The sequence below is a fragment of the Bubalus bubalis genome, chromosome 11 (genome assembly GCF_019923935.1).
Source record: "Bubalus bubalis isolate 160015118507 breed Murrah chromosome 11, NDDB_SH_1, whole genome shotgun sequence".
Lineage (NCBI taxonomy): Eukaryota > Metazoa > Chordata > Mammalia > Artiodactyla > Bovidae > Bubalus > Bubalus bubalis.
Window position 1 is genome coordinate 50,633,484 of NC_059167.1, and position 18,377 is coordinate 50,651,860.

The following is an 18,377-nucleotide window of genomic DNA, read 5'->3' on the forward strand; positions in this document are numbered from 1 at the left end:
ACAAATATGTATTGAGTGTCTGCTCTCTACATCCATGCTCCGCAGCGGTCTGTTCCAGTGCTGTGGTGTCAGGGAGACCAAGCCTCTAACCCAGCCTGCAATTGTGTTTTGGAGGCTAGTGCTTTACCCTAAAATAACAATTTAAGAAGTGACAGTTTTTCACGTAACCTGGATGCAGTGTCAGCAGGACATGAGGGACAGAGCTTGTTCTCAAAGTGGAGATGAGGCACAGGACACACTGGGTCTCTCAGTTCATGATAATCTCTGTTCAGGATTTCCCATGTTGTGGCTTCTTGGTAGCAAAACTTACCTAGTGATAAGAAAGCAGATGTAGAGGACATTGGGGGAAACTTTGGTCCAGTCTTTGGAATAAACATCATGTAACCTCTTAATTGCAGCCATGAAATTAAAAGACGCTTACTCCTTGGAAGGAAAGTTATGACCAACCTAGATAGCATATTCAAAAGCAGAGACATTACTTTGCCAACAAAGGTCCATCTACTCAAGGCTATGGTTTTTCCAGTAGTCATGTATAGATGTGAGAGTTGGACTGTGAAGAAAGCTGAGTGCTGAAGAATTGATGCTTTTGAACTGTGGTGTTGGAGAAGACTCTTGAGAGTTCCTTGGACTGCAAGGAGATCCAGCCAGTCCATTCTAAAGGAGATCAGCCCTGGGTGTTCTTTGGAAGGAATGATGCTAAAGCTGAAACTCCAGTACTTTGGCCACCTCATGTGAAGAGGTGACTCATTGGAAAAGACTCTGATGCTGGGAGGGATTGGGGGCAGGAGGAGAAGGGGACGACAGAGGATGAGATGGCTGGATGGCATCACCGACTCGATGGACATGAGTTTGAGTGAACTCCAGGAGGTGGTGATGCACAGGGAGGCCTGGCGTGCTGCATTTCATGGGGTTGCAAAGAGTCGGACACGACTGAGCAACTGAACTGAACTGAACCTCTTAAGGTTGTAGTACACCTTGCTTATACAGAGGTTATCTACCCAGCTAACTCAGCTCTCTTGAATTAGCAATCAGCTGGAGGGAAGAGACACAAACACACTTTCAGAGGCATAAAATTAATGGCCTGAGCTTTACAGGCGAGGGCAGGGCCTAGGCAGAAAGGAAGCAGCAGCCACCCCCAACATATGCCTGTCTGCCCACTTTACTTTTTCTCATCTGCTAGGCTGGGTCTGTGCAAGCCCCCAGGAGCCCCCAGATTAGGTTCTGCAAACCACATGGGAACATTTCCAACTGCAGCAGTTGGGAAAGCACAAAAGTATGGAAAAGATGAGACCAGATTTCTTACATGAGCTGAAGTCTTCTCTAGGGACTGATTGCTGAGTGCAGCTGATAAGATGGTTTTAATTCCATGTGGCACCTTCTCTTCAAAGGCTTTCCTGCTCTTCTGACTTCATTTTTTTTTTTTTTTTTAGTGTATGCATGTGGGGGGAAAATGTCAAACAAATAGGAAAGGTAATGTGGAGGTAGGCATATACCATTTTACATTCCTACTACCATGTAGGAGAATTCCAGTTTCTCCCATCCTTGCCAATACTGGTTACTCTCTTACTGATTATAGCCATCCTCATGGGTGTGAAGTGGTAGTTAATTGTAGTTTTGCATCCTTGATAACCAGTGATGTTGAGCATTGTTTCATGCATTTGTTGGTCATTTGTATATTTTTTTCTGGAGTGTCTGTCAGATCCTTTGCCCATTTAAAAATTAGGTTATTTATATTTTATTGTTGAGTTGTAAAAATTCTTTATATATTCTGGATACAAATCATTAGATGTATAATTTGAAAGAATTTCCCCCCACTCTCTGTGTTGCCTTTTTAATTTCTTGATGCTATCCTTTGAAGCACAGCAGTTTTTAATATTGAATAATAATGAAGTCAAATTTATGTATCTCTTTTTTTGTCAATTGTGCTTTTGGAGTCATATCTGAGAAGCCATTGCTTAATCAAAGGTCACAAATTTTCTTTCTAAGAGTTTCATAGTTTTGGCTTTAACATTTTAAGTTTTTCATCCATTTTGAGTTCATTTTTATATATGGTGTTTTAGGGACCCAACTTCATTCTCTTGTATGTGACAAATCTGATTGTCCCAGCACTATTTGTTGAAAAGACTCTACTTTTCACAGTGAATGATCTTGGTAATTGTTTAAAATTGTTAATTGTTTAACAATTTAATTGCTTAAACAATTAAACAAGATAATTGTTTAAAATTTAATTTTTATATCAGGTAAATTGTTGGTTTCAAAGTCACCTCTATGAAACAAGTGTAAGAAACAGAACATCTGTATCTGCCCTTTCCTCTCTTATTCCCTCTTTCTTCATATAGCAAACCTTTTTATTTTTAAATTTTATAGTTTATCCTGCTGCTGCTGCTGCTAAGTCACTTCAGTCGTGTCCAACTCTGTGTGACCCCATAGACAGCAGCCCACCAGGCTCCCCCGTCCCTGGGATTCTCCAGGCAAGAACACTGGAGTGGGTTGCCATTTCCTTCTCCAATGCGTGCTCTGACCCAATTCAGATAATGTAGTGGTCTTATTTTCATCCCACAACAGAGTGAATGTGTTTTCATTTGCATCTATGCTTTTCAGATTGTGTTCAGCACAGCCTTTAGGCTGTTCTAGAGGAGAATGCCTTGTGGGGAGAATACCCTCATCATTTGTTGCTCAAATTGCTTAGATTCTTGAGTACTCAAGACTTTCAAAAAGCATGTCTTTCTGAGGCCAGTTAGAATGTGGATATATTACCTAGTATAGTGAAGGACAGGGAAGCGTGGCGTGCTGCAGTCCATGGGTTGCAAGAGTCAGACACAACTTAGCGACTGAAAAACAACAATATTACCTAGAGAAAAAGGGTTGTTAAAACTGATAGAATAAAATATGATAAAATTTCAGGAGGAAAATAACATTGCACAGGAAAAGGCACTGAAGAAAGGGGTTAGTAAGACAATGCAGGGACTTCCCTGGTGGTTAAGAATCCACCTTGCAATGTAGGGGACATGGGTTTGATCCCTGGTCGGGGAACTAAGATCTCACGCGCTGTGTGGCAACTAAGCCTGACCGCCGCAATTACCGGGCCTGTGTCCCACAACTAGAGTCCATGTGCCGTAGCACAAGATCCCACACGAAGCACAGAGATCCTGTGTGCCCTAAGACCCAGCGCAGCCAAATAAACATAAAGAAAAAAATAAGACAGTGGAGCACATTTTAGAGAGAATTCAATTTTAAAACAGTTAGATTTGAGGTGCAGTGTTGATAGAGATGTATGTTTCTACCTTGTGAAAAAGTCACTCATGGGACACCTTTTCCTGATAATATTAATATCAAGTAAATAAGTTTACAGGGCTACTTTTAATGTTCCATGCACCTGCTTATCTGTTTTCCTTCTTCCTTCTATCTCTTTCCCCATCAGTTCCTGCTGCCTCTGTCCCCTGCAGAGCCCTGGCCCCTGGGCCCACTCCTCTGTGAGTTCATGCTTGATACATACAGAGTGTAAGGTGCAGATTTGCCAGAACCTGCTGAAGCTGTAGCTCTGAAGTGAGTCTCTTTGCAGGTGGAATGCTCCCAACAAGCCAACGCGGAGGTGATGAGAGAGATGACCCGGAAGCTGTACAGCCAGTACGAAGAGAAGCTGCAGGAGGAGCAGCAGCGGCACAATGCGGAGAAGGAGGCTCTCCTGGTGTGTATGTCCCACCTGCTGATGGAACAACCGGGGAGTGTTGGGTGCATTATTGTTGAAAATGAAGTCACTCAGTCGTGTCTGACTCTTTGCGACCTCATAGACTGTAGCCTACCAGGTTCCTCTGTCCATGGGATCTTCCAGGCAATAGTACTGGAGTGGATTGCCATTTCCTTCTCCAGGGGATCTTCCCAACCCAGGGCTCGAAGCTGGGTCTCCTGCATTGTAGACAGACGCTTTACCGTCTGAGCCACCAGGGGTGAGCTTTAAATGGGAAGGTGTGTGCTCGGAGGTGAGTTAGTGAACTCTAACATGGGTTTAGTATGTGCCCACTCACTCTCCCTTCTCCCTCCCTTCCTTTACTCACCTTCCTCCCTGCTTAAAAGAGCCCTCAATCTCTGTCTCTCAGTACACCCCTTTCTCCAGCCAGTCTGACCATTTGCCACATCCAGGCTGACCCTGGCTTACCTGAAGCTGTGCATTTCCTCACCGCATCTTCTCCTCCTTCCCTGTCCTCATCCTGCCTATGCTTCCTGAGAGTCTTGAAGATGCCAGCATCTCCACGAATGAAGTCTTTCCTCCTCACACAGCTGCAAGTGTCCCCGGTCCTGGGGAAGCCCATTCTCTCTGTTCTCTGCTGTGGAATTCTCTTGTCCCTGTTATTAGAGCTGGGCTGTGCATCTCCCACCTTGGCTTCTCTAGCAGAGCATCGATTCCTTGAGGACAGGGACTCCAGTCTGCCTCATCTTGTGTCCTCACAGGCTTAGTACATGTGCTGAATAATTGACTGAGCTGGTGTTTGGGAGAAAGATCTGGGCATTCTGCATTCAATTCCACTTCCAGCCCTAATTCCCTTTATGTTGTTGGCAAATACAGTGATACTTTGAGCATCTTGTCAGGGGATAAATAACATTTGTAGGCTCTTTTTTTTTTCCTCAAGGAGGGGGAAAAAAGGCAGAAAGATAACTAGGCCCTTGCAATGTGTCTTTTATTCATTGGTTAGAACCAGAATCATGGAATTTGGGTTCATGATTCTCTGAGACTCTTCTAGGCTCCCGGGTCATGCTTCTAAAGAGACAAGACGATTTAGTGAGGCCTGAGCTGTTTGAACCCTGACTGGTAGTGACTGAGTGCTGTCCTGAGAAGAGTGCATTTCTTTTGCAGGAAGAAACCAATAGTTTTCTGAAAGCCATTGAAGAAGCCAATAAAAAGATGCAAGCGGCAGAGATCAGCCTAGAGGAGAAGGACCAGAGGATCGGGGAGCTGGACAGGCTGATTGAGCGCATGGAGAAGGTAACACAGCTTGGAGCCCGCGGGCCCCTTGCCCAGCCTCCCTGTAGTGTAACAGCTCCCCTCAGGCCTGCCCAAAGGTGTGAGAAGCCCTCACCACAGATCCCTCTCATTCCTACAACTTGTGACTTGAAATAACAAAGACAGAACTATAAAATAAAGTATGTGGATGTAAAGCCATTATCCTCCAATTAAAAATAAATCTAGAAAAAAAAAGAAACAGCAAAAAGTAAAGTATATGGAAGTTCCACCAAGTCCTAAGTGTTCCTATGTTGAAAATTTTGATGCTTCTAACATCATTACATACAAAATTACTTACAGAAATTAATCTTTTAGCAGCCCTGCTTTGCTGGGGCCCTCAGCATGAACTTGGTTTCCTTGGCAGGTAGTCAAGCCCTGTTTCCATGTTACATCGACACCCCAAGCCAGTTGTTTCTGGGACCAGGGTCTGAAGGGTTGTTTATGCGTCAGAGTAGGGGACATTACTCTCCGTGGGTGGGGGTGGAGCAGGGAGAGGCCTGCAGAAGACAGGGGCTCAGCTGGGATAATGAGCTAGTCTAGAGAGAGGGAAGAAATGAGGTGGGAAATGGAGAAAAGAGGAGAGGTGGGAGAGAAGAAAGAAAAAAAGGAAGAAAGATGAAGGGAGGGTGACCTTTACCAGGTGACAGCTGACTTCCAAGGGAGAGTGGTGGTTGAGGACTAGAGCTGTGGGTTCTACGAAGTGGCTCTCTAGCTGTGTGAGTTTACAAAAGAGAGGCGACCAGCCAAGAGCACCCCTTGGCATCCTGTGACCCACACTGGACACTGAGAATCCCCAGGCCAAGGATGGAGGGAGGGGGAATGACAGGGGAAGCAGGGTCAACAGCTGGGCTTCTGGCTGGTTCCGAGAAGAGGGCTGACCTGTGATGTCTGTGGCCTGGTCCCCTCTACACTCCTCTGACCAGGAAGGTGGGAATAGTCTTGAATAGAGCTTCTCGGCTGGCCAGGGGCTCTTCTTTTAAGTAATATCTTTTGAGGGGAGGGAGTTGAACAAATAAAGAGTCAGTTACAATTTCACCTCTACCCTCTGGGAAAGCAGAATCCTATCTTGTCTTGAAGAGAAGGTCAGTGGCATGGTTAGGGCTGACGTCGATACTGGTTGTAGATGGCGGTTGTAATGATTGGGCACTGAAGGCATTTTCTAGAATGCAGGCGAGCTTTCCCCTACATCGCCGCTCTCCTGCAACAGCAGAAGGTGCTGGTTAAAGCACACTCCCCCCGAGTGACAGGCTGTCCTGCAGCAAACAGGAACCAGGTGAGCGGGTGGTCTGGGGAGGGGTGTGGGCAGGGAAACCATCTCACAGAGAGACTATCCATGTTTTAGAATCACGAACCTAGGATTTGAGTCTTGGCTCTCTTTCTAGTTGCAGGAAGTTACTTGACTCTTCCAAATTCAGCTTCCTCTTCTGTAAAATGTTGATAATAGTAATTCTTATTCTTAGGCCTTTTGTGAGGAGTCAAGAAAAATCCAGGCCAAATGTTAAGGGCAGTGCCTGGCATATATAGAGTAGGGGCTCAAAAAATGTGTGGCTCTGATTTTTAGGTTTTGACTTGCATAAATGTCTGCCCCTGGTGTCAACTTTTTTTTGTTTCAGCTGGACCTGTTCTATAGCTTAGTTTCTTTGTCTCCTTGGGCTTCTGGAAAGTTCCCAATATTTTCCCACTGATGTCCATGTGGAGCCTGCGTGGGGGTGTGTGGCTGGGGGGCTAGGGCGCTAGTAAGGCTGGCCCTCCCTCCCTGTGGTTGTGTAGCATAAAACGTTCCCCATGACCTCCTGGCTTTTTCTTTAGCGATTGAGAATCTGTTGTCCTTTCTCGTAACTTTTCTCATTTAGGCTAGCAAAATGCTTGCCTTAGGTAGCTAGGATTAGATATGCCCATTTACTGGTTTTTGCCCTTCACGGCTAAATCTGTGAGAGCAGGAACCGTGCCAAACCTCTGTCACACACTGTGAACAACATGCCTACAGGGTTTGTATCCTGTTCTCACATATTTTTGGATTTTTCTCGTGGACAAACCATGTGCTTTTGAATGGCTTCTCTGCTGTACCCCTTAGTTTACTGTTTCTGAACATTGTGTCCAAAACAGCTTTCTTTTTTTCTTGATCAGTTAAGTCTTTTAAGGAGTGTGTTCTATCAGAGACCTTTCTGCAGACTAGATAGTACTCTGTGCCTTGATCTTGGTGGTGGTTCCACCAGGTAGTGTGAATACAGATATGTCAAGGGATTGTGCAGTGTCCTCAACTTAGGAAAATATCAAAATTTAAAGCATACCGTAAGCTAGGCCTTGCCCTACTTTATGACAGCTTTTTGGGGAGTTGGAAGGAAGGCTCACTTGTTAAGAATTCATCACTATTATTTCAGGGCTCATGTAAACTTCCAGCCAGTGGCAGAAACCATGCGGACAGTTAGTCTGTACATTCACTTGTAGAGATTTAAAAGAAGTAACAAAACCCCACAAAAAAGTTGGTCTCCCTTTATTCTGAATATGTCGATGATAATATACCCTCCCTTCCAGAGTGTACTGCTTCCCACTCTGACTATCCCTTGTCTGCTACTGCTGACAGCTTCAGAAGTTGTGGGAGTTTAAGTTTCAAGGATTTGCTTTTAATATTTGGTGGGAAAGAAGTTTGGGATCTGTATAACTAGTCAAAGCTTGTTGGGCAGAATTTCTGAGGGTAAAGATCAGTCACAGCCATACTTAGAGAAAGCCCTCAAGCAGAAGAGTCTCCTTTCAATTAGTGAGCAGGATTTGATAAATTTCATTTTAAGGAAATTTGTCATACTAACAGTTGTAATGTATTTCTGGTGCAGTTTTGGAGGTAATGGGTGCTATACCTTTATTAATATTTTTCACTTTGTTCAAAGAAATAAATGTCCAGATTCTTTTTACTTTTTTAAGGTAAACTAAATTTATATAAAAATGTGTGCAAATCTTCTTAAAAAATATTAATTTATCTGACTGCATTGCTTCTTTTTTTTTTTTAATTTTATTTTATTTTTAAACTTTACATAACTGTATTAGATTTGCCAAATATCAAAATTAATCCGCCACAGGTATACATGTGTTCCCCATCCTGAACCCAGTTGTGGCACGTGGGATGTAGTCCCCTGACCAGAAATCAAACCCGGGCCCCTGGATTGGGAGTGTTGTGTTAGCCACACCAGACCACCAGGCAAATCCCTGTACAAATCTTACGTGCACAACTTATTGGTTTCCTATTGATACTGTAATCATTTACCACAGTTAGTGGCTTTAAAACATCATAGAGTTACCGTCTTTAGTTTAGGAGGTCAGAAGTCCTAAAATCAAGGTGTGGGCAGGGCTGTTGGGAGCTCCAGAGGAGAATCCATTTCCTCGCCTTTGCTCCCTTCGAGAGACTGACTATATTCCTTGGCACATGGCCCCATCCTCCAGCTGCTAAGTCAGCATTATAGCACCTCCCAGCCTGTGTCCATCTCTTGACTCTAACCCTTCTTCCTATAAGGGCCCAACCAGATAATTCAGGATAATCTCCCCATTTCAAGATTACTAACTTAATCATGTCCGCTAAGTTCCTTTTTCCATGTAAGGCAACATGTTCCCAAGTTTCAGGGATTAGAATGCGGACGTCATTGCAGCGTCTGATTTTCATGGTATGTTTTTACAAGTAAACACAGCTGTGTAAACACTACCCCAGTTAATTTATAGAATATTACAGAATTCCAGACCCTCCTGAGGATTCAGAAAATAATCAAGAAATTCATAGTATCACAGGCCACTGATTTAGAGTATTGATTATCATTATTTAGAACTATAAATTTTCATAAGACATCTGAGCCAGGGCTGATGAAATACTTAAAAAAAAAAATAAGTCTTGAATGGCTTACCCATGGTATTTGTCTCTAACTCATAAATACATCTATAAATACACACTAGCAAATTTGACGGAGAAGGCAATGGCACCCCACTCCAGTACTCTTGCCTGGAAAATCCCATGGATGGAGAAGCCTGGTAGGCTGCAGTCCATGGGGTCGCTAAGAGTCGGACACGACTGAGCGACTTCCCTTTCACTTTTCACTTTCATGCATTGGAGAAGGAAATGGCAACCCATTCCAGTGTTCTTGCCTGGAGAATCCCATGGACGGGGGAGCCTGGTGGGCTGCCGTCTATGGGGTTGCACAGAGTCGGACACGACTGAGGTGACTTAGCAGTAGCAGCAGCAGCAAATTTGAAATTTTGAGATTTGTTTGGACTCTGGTGAGTGAGTGTATAGAAGCCCATAGGTGTCATATAGATTTGAACTGACTAGTATTGGAGTTGCTTACTGTACATTCTCTAGCCAACTTGGGATCCATTGGTTAAATATTAATGTCTGTCTGTTTTAGGAGCGCCATCAACTTCAACTTCAACTCCTGGAGCATGAAACAGAAATGTCAGTGGAAATAACCGATTCTAACAAAGAAAGGTAAGATACACTGTCCCTTGTCTTATAATGGATTTAGGTGGTGGACACACTGTGTTTGTGTGGGCTCACTTGGTCCTTGCATTTTCATTCGTTTGGTCATCACTCATTGCAGACCGATAACACGTAAAACGCTGAACTGGGAGCTTCCAGTCACATCTTGCAGCCCAGGCGTGGTTGTTAGAACAGTGGAACACATTAGTGCCTGTCACTAATGCCAAAGTTCTGTCTATAAATGTTCCCCATAACCTTGAGCTCCACAGGATGCACCTTGTTGATGAGAAAACTCAACAGTGACTAATCCCATTGCCTTGGAAACGAATTTTACACTGTCTGTTTCCAAACATTCTTCAGTGAAACCTTGCCTTGTCCCTTGGCTGTGAGTGTATAAAGCCCTGCATGGGAAATGCAGGAGCAATGAACTGCCTATTCTGGAAACCAGAAGGCAGAGAGTCCACACGTGGCCCTCTAGTGAAGGGAAATGGGGTTGGCATGCGCTGAGCATTTGAGCAAGTTACTTAATCTGCCTGAGATCCTTTGCTTCTCTGTAAAATAAGAATTCTTTTTTAAAGTGGGAGGAATTAAAGTGATACTAATAGTGCCCATCTCATTGGGTTATTATTGTGAGAGAACTGTTGGCTGTACTGCCTGCCACAATGTATGCTGAAAAATACCTGTTCTCCTTCCTGTTACGTGACATCCGAGTTTGCAGAGTTCTAGGAATCCTCCCTAGTCTTTAAGGTTGTGCTAAGGAGGGACCCAGCAGAGATGGGGAGCGGTAAGCAGACCACCAGACCCTTTGTCCGTGTTCCAGTTTAGTGGCCCCAAAGAAAGAGTCATCTGCTGGTTCCTTGGGTTTATTTGAAACAAGTAGAGTCTGAGGATAATCTGTGCTGGGGTTTTTTTTTTTAAACATGAAATATTTTCTGAGGTGGTCTGTTCTGTTTTGATGGAGGAAGGGTGTTTCAGCATATTTCCCATTTTCTCAAAATAAATGATGTGTGGAACAACTATAATTCCTGCCTTCCCAGGACTCTGCCACTTGGTTTCAGATATGTTGTTGTGTTGCTAGACTCTTCTCTGTTTTCCTAATTGTGGCAATTACTGGATGTTCCAATGTTGTATTAACCCCCAAAGAAACAGTCTCTCATATCTGTAAGTGGTTAAAATTCTCTCTCAGCTCTTGGGAGGTAAAGTAACTGTCTTTACATAGGGTGAAGTTTGCCAGTGGGAACTTGAAAAAGGGTCCTGTGTTCCTTCTCCAGTGGGGTGGTTGGTTGGTGTTTAATAAACTAGGATACATACAAAGTAGGAAGAGTGCATCTTGTTCTGGGCGGTGTTTCTTTCGAGTGGTGACTTCGTGTGCTGATGCGGTGTTGGTCAGGGGTTCACTGGCTCTGTCTTCTATCTGTGTTAGGTATCAGCAGCTGGAGGAGGCATCAGCCAGCCTCCGGGAGCGGATCCGACACCTAGATGACATGGTGCATTGCCAGCAGAAGAAAGTCAAGCAGATGGTTGAGGAGGTAAGTCCTTGTGAAGGGTCATGGGCATGAGATTGCTTCCTGTGGTAGGGACTCTTCAGCCCCAGAGCCAGATATGACTCTCAGCTCCGTCTTCTGTGGTTCGCAGTGAACTAACTCAGGCCACTGCTGTCTTGGCCCAAAGGAGAAGCTCCTCATATGTCCCCTTTGGACAAGTGATGATCCCTCTAAAAGAGGGCTCTCTCCAGATCAAAAGGTTACAGTTAAGAAAGCTGGGAGGCACATTTCATAAATTCACCCCCCTATGCAGGTGGGTGCCTTCAGCTCAGGGACCAAAGGGTCCTTTTTCTCTTTAACTGTATAGTATGAAATCAAGGTACATACTTACTGATTGTTGGACATAGTTTACTATCCTGTTTTTCTAAATGAAAAAACAGGTAAGTTGAACATTTATATTTCTCTAGGAGGAAAAAAAAAATTTCTTTTAAGTTGTGTTATAGTAACCTGTCTCTTGTGGTATGCTCCATAGGAGAAAATCCATGCTGTGTACAACATATTATCTTTTTCTTACTCAATTAAAAAAATCAGAAACAAGAACAATTAGTACTAACAAGGTTATAAGGATTCCCTAGGGATTCATTCTCTAACTTGCAAAGAAAAGGTTTCGTTTTAATTAAACATTTGGTCTGCAGCAGAAAAACTGAAAAAAAGCATTATATGTGCTTATATTAAGCACAACTCTGAAAAGTTATTTGTTAATGGATTATTAAAATGAAAAGTATCCACTTCTAATAATTTACACATATGATAGACAAATAGAAGATTAAACATATATCTTTTTTAAAATTAATCTCTAAAATGTTGGAGCTATGAGTGGGGCTAAAGTCAGGGAATTGTGAGGGTGGGGAGAGACACCTTTTTTAATTGTGTGTAGGATAAACACACATTAGATAACTCTTCACCCAAATGAGAAACCCACTTATACAGTGTGATTGGCCCGGGTGGAGTAGAATAGGAGAAGGGGGAGCAGGGGCTCAAATGAGGAAATCCTGATGCAGTTTCATGGTCCCTTGGCCCGGCTGGGCAGGACCACTGCCAGCAGCAGTGATGGGCAGGTCTTGCCCCATATCGGCACTGGGTAGATGTCAGGGGTGTTTCCGAAGGAAAAGCATCACTTAGTCACAGTTAGCATCTCAGGAACCATGGCAGTCAGACTGTGGCTTTTCTGCGTCTGACTTCACACTCATGGTGGGTGCGGCCAGCTGCCCCTCATTTCCCCAAGGGGCTCCTTGGCTGTGGCATACTCCATTTCTCCTGCCTCACCACAGGGTACTGTCTGCATTGTTTCCCTGTCTAACATTAGAGAACGGTGAACAAAACCTCACGTGCATTGGCTTCTGATTCAGTTTTCATCTGTAAGGGTTTAATGATTGGTCTTTTTAAAAAAATAATTTTATTTATTTTTTGGCTGCACTGGGTCTTCGTTGCTCTGGGCTTCTGTGGGGCTTCTCTAGTTGCGGCGAGCAGGGGCTACTCTCTAGTTGCAGTGCGTGGACTTCTCATTGTGGTGGCTTCTCTTGTGGTGGAGCATGGGCTCTGCGGTGCGTGGGCTTCAGTAATTGTGGCATGAGGGCTTAGCAGTGCGATTCCTGGGCTGGAGAGCACAGGCTCAATAGTTGTGGCACACAGACTTAGTTGCCCTGAGATCCTCCCCAACCAGGGATTGAACCTGTGTCTTCTGCATTGGCAGGTGTATTCTTTACCACTGACCACTGGAAGCCCTGATTGGTCTTTTTAAAAAGACATTTTCAAGTTTAGAATTCTAAGTTACTTCTGGAATCTAATAAACATACCAATTTGAAAGCAGTAGGGCAATAATTAGGGCTTCCCAGGTTGTGCTGGAGAAGGCAATGGCACCCCACTCCAGTACTCTTGCCTGGAAAATCCCATGGATGGAAGAGCCTGGTAGGCTGCAGTCCATGGGGTTGCTAAGAGTCGAGCATGACTGAGCGAGTTCACTTTCACTTTTCACTTTCATGCATTGGAGAAGGAAATGGCAACCCACTCCAGTGTTCTTGCCTGGAGAATCCCAGGGACAGAGGAGCCTAGTGGGCTGCCGTCTATGGGGTTGCACAGAGTCGGACACGACTGAAGTGACTTAGCAGCAGCAGTAGCAGGTGGTGCTAGTGGTAAAGGACCTGCCTGCCAATGCAGGGAGACGTAAGAGATGGGGGTTCGATCCGTGGGTCTGGAAGATCTCCTGGAGGAGGGCATGGCAACCCACTCCAGTATTCTTGCCTGGAAAATCCCATGGACAGAGGAGCCTAGCAGGCTGCAGTTCATAGGGTTGCAAAGAGACACAACTGAAATGACTTAGCACAGCACAGGGGAGTATTTATATATGCAAATGAGGAAGCATCTAAAGATCACTGTCCATATCTTGCTTTAGTGCCTCTCATGTAATATCTCCCAAATAGAGCTGTTCTAAGTGCCAATGATGTGGTCTGAAAGACCCAGCCATTGAAGTGAAATCGCAGGCTGAAATTTAGGATGGCATCATCAGAGGCCAGCTGGGGCCAGCTGGGTTTCAACAGTTAGGTGGAAGAGAAAGAGAGCTTTAATTCTAACTTTAAACTAAAAATTACTTCTATCAGGTAATAGGAATTAAGGTATTTGTCCCATACACCATGTTAACTCATACAACAGGAGGATGGTTTAAAATCTCAATCACTGTAGCCAGTTCTAACTTTTTTTAAAAGTTTAGAAACATGGAAAAGGGACAAGTGAGCACACTGAGAAGTCCAGGATGAGGTTGGAAAGTATTAGAACTCTAGTAATCCAGGGAATGGTTGAAGGACTTGGACAGGAGATGGCCACGGGGAGACGTGAGAAGGGAGTTCACGTCTTAGGAAAACTGTCATGGAGAAGAGGTAATGTGTTTTCCTTTGTATTGCAATGCAAAGCCAGACTGGAGCCACCGGGTGGCACTTGCAAAGATGCACATTCAACTTTCAACATAAAGGAAACATTTGTAGTACTGGCTGCCCTGAAAGGTATTTAGCCCTTAAGCAGGTATGCATTTATGAGGAGAGAAGATGAGATAGAAGCTCTTTGTATAAAGGATTCTCTATAGTTGACTAGGCTGTGCTGTTGGTAGGATCTCAGCCTTTTCACTGCTTTGCATAATGAATGAAATCAGCAAATATATACTAAATTTGGACCAAATTTTGAAAAATCTAGATGGCTGAATTAGTCATTTGGACCAAATTTTGAAAAATCTAGATGGCTGAATTAGTCATGTGGCGGCGTCCTCACTCTGGCTTGAGAAGAGAAGTGCTTTCCATCTGTGAACTCCAGCCACCCAGACATGGAGGCAAATTTGACTGGAAGATAGAGGCAACCTTTACGTGTCACCAGTGTTAGGGACAGTTTTCCTCTCTTCCATGAAGTCTGAAAGCCTGTCCCTGTGATGGCTTCATACTCAACAGGGGTAGGAATCCAGTCCCCGTCCATTACTGCTGTCATCTGAGTCATGTCTGTGAAGAAATTTAGTTTATTAAAATGATAGGCTTCCTTCTTCTCAAAACATTTAGGTACTATTACTGAGGTTCTTTGAATCCTGACATGTTAAGCAGTATATTTACTTCCACTCCTGCTGCTGCTGCTGCTAAGTCACTTCAGTCATGACCGACTCTGTGCGACCCCATAGACGGTAGCCCACCAGGCTCCCCCGTCCCTGGGATTCTCCAGGCAAGAACGCTGGAGTGGGTTGCCATTTCCTTCTCCAGTGCATAAAAGTGAAAAGTGAAAGTGAAGTTGCTCAGTCGTGTCTGGAGTGTAATTTCTTAATAATATACTAAATAAAAATTAACCAATCTTGGTATTGCCATCCTTAGCCCAATAATGATCTTTCATTGTATGGGACAGTACACTTCCACAGGGATCTGTGCATGTAAAAGTTCTAGTCACCCTTTTGAAATGAAGGATTAATATATATCTTATCGGGTCAAGTTCATTGAGAAAAGATACAGAGTATCTAGTGTGAAGTGTGAGAGCAGATACCCCCACTTAGCTAGATCTCTGTACTCAATTAAGTCTCCTTTCGTGCTGTTTATCAGGGGTTGGTCATCTCCTTCCCACCACTAGTTCTTCTGACTAGTTCTGGATCTGACAAATAGACACACACATACACACATGCCCAAATATGCTCCTTTTAGACTTTTAAGAGTTTTCCAGAAAATACAGAGGCACTGAAAAAAATAACAGTCATGAAGAAACTCACTCATCCATCCATTTACCAGATCCCTGCCTGCACTTTCTCTTTGCTGGGGCTGGGCACCAGTTGGGGGCAGGGCAGATAGTGGCTCTGCCCTCATGGATCTTACTATCTGGTGTTAGCTGAGTTCCAGTCATCCTTGCTCTTGGGCTTCAGTCTTCTGTTGCCAAGCTGTCTTGGGTCTGGGTATTTTGTCTCAAATCAGGTAGAGTTCTTTAGCTTGCTGCTAAAGGACACAGGAGATCAGGGATGAGCACACGGCTGCAAGAAAACTACAGCCCAAGCAGTGAACACCTGACATATCTTTAAATATCTTCAGTCAGCAGGGCGTTGACACCTCTTTCCCTGCTCTCATCAAGGCCCAGTCCCCTGCCAATCAAAGCAGCTTTCTACCCAGGGAAAAATTATCTGGAGGAAAGCAATTTAAAAAATTCAAATTCTCTCTGTTCCGAGAATCTTCCCTTTTAAATGGATCTGCCATTTGTTAGCACACAATTTATTTTAAAATTCTTGTGTGGTGTGATGTGCTGAAATGTACAATGCAAAACATATTTTCACCAAGTACCCTCTGTTTAGAGGATTCAGAGTGCTCTCCCTCATTGATAATTAGCCACCTGGGGGAAGGGGAAAGGAGCTGCGACGATGAGCCCACAACCCTAACCCGCTCAATTGCCCTGTTTCCAGATCATGTCCCACGAGCTCTTCTCCAGATTTAGTCTCCGGCTCTTTGGAAGATAACAAAATGGTAGCCTGCTCCGGGTTGGAAGCAGTTGCTTTCATTGTTCGTGGTTAGAAGAACACTTGTACTCTCTCTGCTGGGAAGAGGTGGTATGTGTGTGTGATGAGCTGATGAACAAAACACGAAGGACATGCTATTGAAAGGAAAATGTGATGACATAGGGCTCTTAATTGTGGAAACACCCACATTCTGTAACCTCAGCTTCTATGGCCTGACACTACAGAGTCAAGAGAACTCCAAGACCCACCAAGTATTTCTAGCAACATGGGTTCCTAGACATCAAAGAAGGAACTCTGGTGAAAGATAGTACTAAAATATAATTTTAAAGTGCCAGGTGGAGGCTGGTCCTAAGATCTTGGAGATTGAAGCCTTATTTATGGAAAAGCTATCAAGGACACCTGCCAAGGAGATGGGAAGCAGGCTCGAAGAACTCCAGTGCTCCAGGAGGAAGTACTCCCCACTTGATCACACCCCAGGAAATACAGAAGCAGCCAAGTGTCTCTGTTGCTTGATTATATTTCTGTGTGGGAAGTGGCCCTGAGGATGCCATAGTGCTGAATCAAGATACAACATTAGTCAACTTAGCACTCTCCTTGTTTAAGTACATTTGGTTTGCTTCCATCACCGTGAATACACAGCCCAACTCACTTCATGAAAAGAAGTCTGTCTGATGGAAAGAGAAATGTATTTGGCTGAAATGTCCATAACATCTTACGGGAAAACCTGAATAAACTTTTTGACCCACCCAATACATTGACGTGAAATATACTTCATGCATGCTGTATTTTTATAGAGGCCTTGAGACAGCCACAGGCCCTGGTATCTCAACTAAACAGCGCTGCTGAGAATTGCAGTAGCAGCAGTGGTAATAATAGTCAGCGGGTGGTATTAGCCCAGTGATGGAGTGAATTCATCAAGGGGGTGGGTGTCATTTAGACGTTGGGTAGTTTTTTCCACTCCATCCACTTCTCTGTGGCCAAGTGGGCAGGTAAATGCCTTCTGGTCAGTAGTTGGCTTTGGTCTTCCGTTTAGATGTTTCTGTGCAGCAGAAAGGGAGCACATGGATTACTTCACACTTGAGTAGTGAACTGGTGATGTAGTTTTACTCCCAGCCAGTGTTCTGTTTGAATGCAGATCCCCAGATACTCTGCTGGGTTTCCCACTTCCACCAGGGAGCTTGGAGTTGGATCTGAAAATCACTCATCTGGATATCACTCTAGCATAGGGACCTACATTATTTCTAGAGATTCCATTACTGCGCTCATGTTTTTCAAAGTCTGTGGTGGAAAAGTTATTAGCCTTTTGTTCTAGTGGAGTAGACTCACTACTCAGCTTCAAAAAGTGAAATAATATCAAACCAGGGAATGTAATGACTTCTAGAGAAAGTGGGGCACCCATGTGGGCCTCTGTCCTAGGACTGTGTGCTCTTGCCCTGCCCTGGGAGTTCCTTCTCTCTTTTGGGCCATGGGCAGTGTCCTGGGGCCAGATGAGCCTTCTGTTGTGGGGCAGAGAGTGAGTGAGGGGCTGAGACTGTCTGTGAGACCCTGAGAGTGCCTTTGAAATTTTGCCTTAACTAGATGACCCACGCACCTCCGCCTTGGCCTGATGCTGGTTCCTGGGCTGGTTGGGGACCTTCTTAGATCTAGGTCCCCTGCCTTTCAGGACCTCCCTCCATCTGCTCCTCCTTGCCTTTGCCCATGTCCCTCAGTTTACCACTCCTGCCAGGACAGCGATATGGTGTGAACTTGACTTACTACATCAAACATGAGTTAGGTGCTCAAACCCTGCCCCGCCCCCCTCATACTACCACCCCATTCCCAACCCTTAATTGGATCCTAAGCCTTGGACTCTTTTTTAAGGCTATACTTTTGTCCTAGGGCCGCTCACACTCCTACCCAAAGGAGATACTACTCACAAGCTGAGGCCGAATTTATAGTTTTCAAATGTTACAGTTTTCAATTCTGGTGTTTAACACTGTATTAGCCACTTCTTGATTTAAAAATCTTAGATGCTTGATCTAAAATGTGAAGGCTTTAGAAGGTGTCAGAAAGCTCACACAGATGTAAACCTTTTTTCTATGCATTATTGAAATATTGCAGGTTCATTGTATTGCTGGTACTGCTTAATGTATTCACGATTCAAACTGTCCTTTCAAGAGAAAAGGTCTTTTCTTTGTAAATGTCATTGAACCCACTTTCTGTTTGTTGAAATCATTTCTGATTGGCTCAGATATATTTCTCAGAGGCTTGGAAGCTCACATTCTGTCCGTGGCAGTCTCTGTGACTGTGCTTCTCATCCGAGTAACTCTCAGAGAGTGGGCGTTCATCGTGTTGCATGGCTGTGCATCTAGACCTCCCATGCCACGCTAATTCTCTGTGGGCGGTATTATTGGCACCATTTTTTAGTACAGGAAACTGAAG

The 18,377-nt window shown here is 44.2% G+C and overlaps 1 protein-coding gene across 2 annotated transcripts in view; it reads left to right on the top strand.

The window, feature by feature from the left end:
- LOC102397466 (myocardial zonula adherens protein) overlaps window positions 1-18,377 on the top strand; it is a 114,583-nt gene that overhangs the window by 43,893 nt on the left and 52,313 nt on the right. For both annotated transcript variants that reach the window (XM_044925057.2, XM_006048721.4), the window contains exons 7-10: window positions 3,563-3,688; window positions 4,853-4,981; window positions 9,385-9,464; window positions 10,879-10,984. In XM_044925057.2, the coding sequence (XP_044780992.2) occupies window positions 3,563-3,688; window positions 4,853-4,981; window positions 9,385-9,464; window positions 10,879-10,984 (441 nt within the window). The remainder of the gene's footprint in view (window positions 1-3,562; window positions 3,689-4,852; window positions 4,982-9,384; window positions 9,465-10,878; window positions 10,985-18,377) is intronic.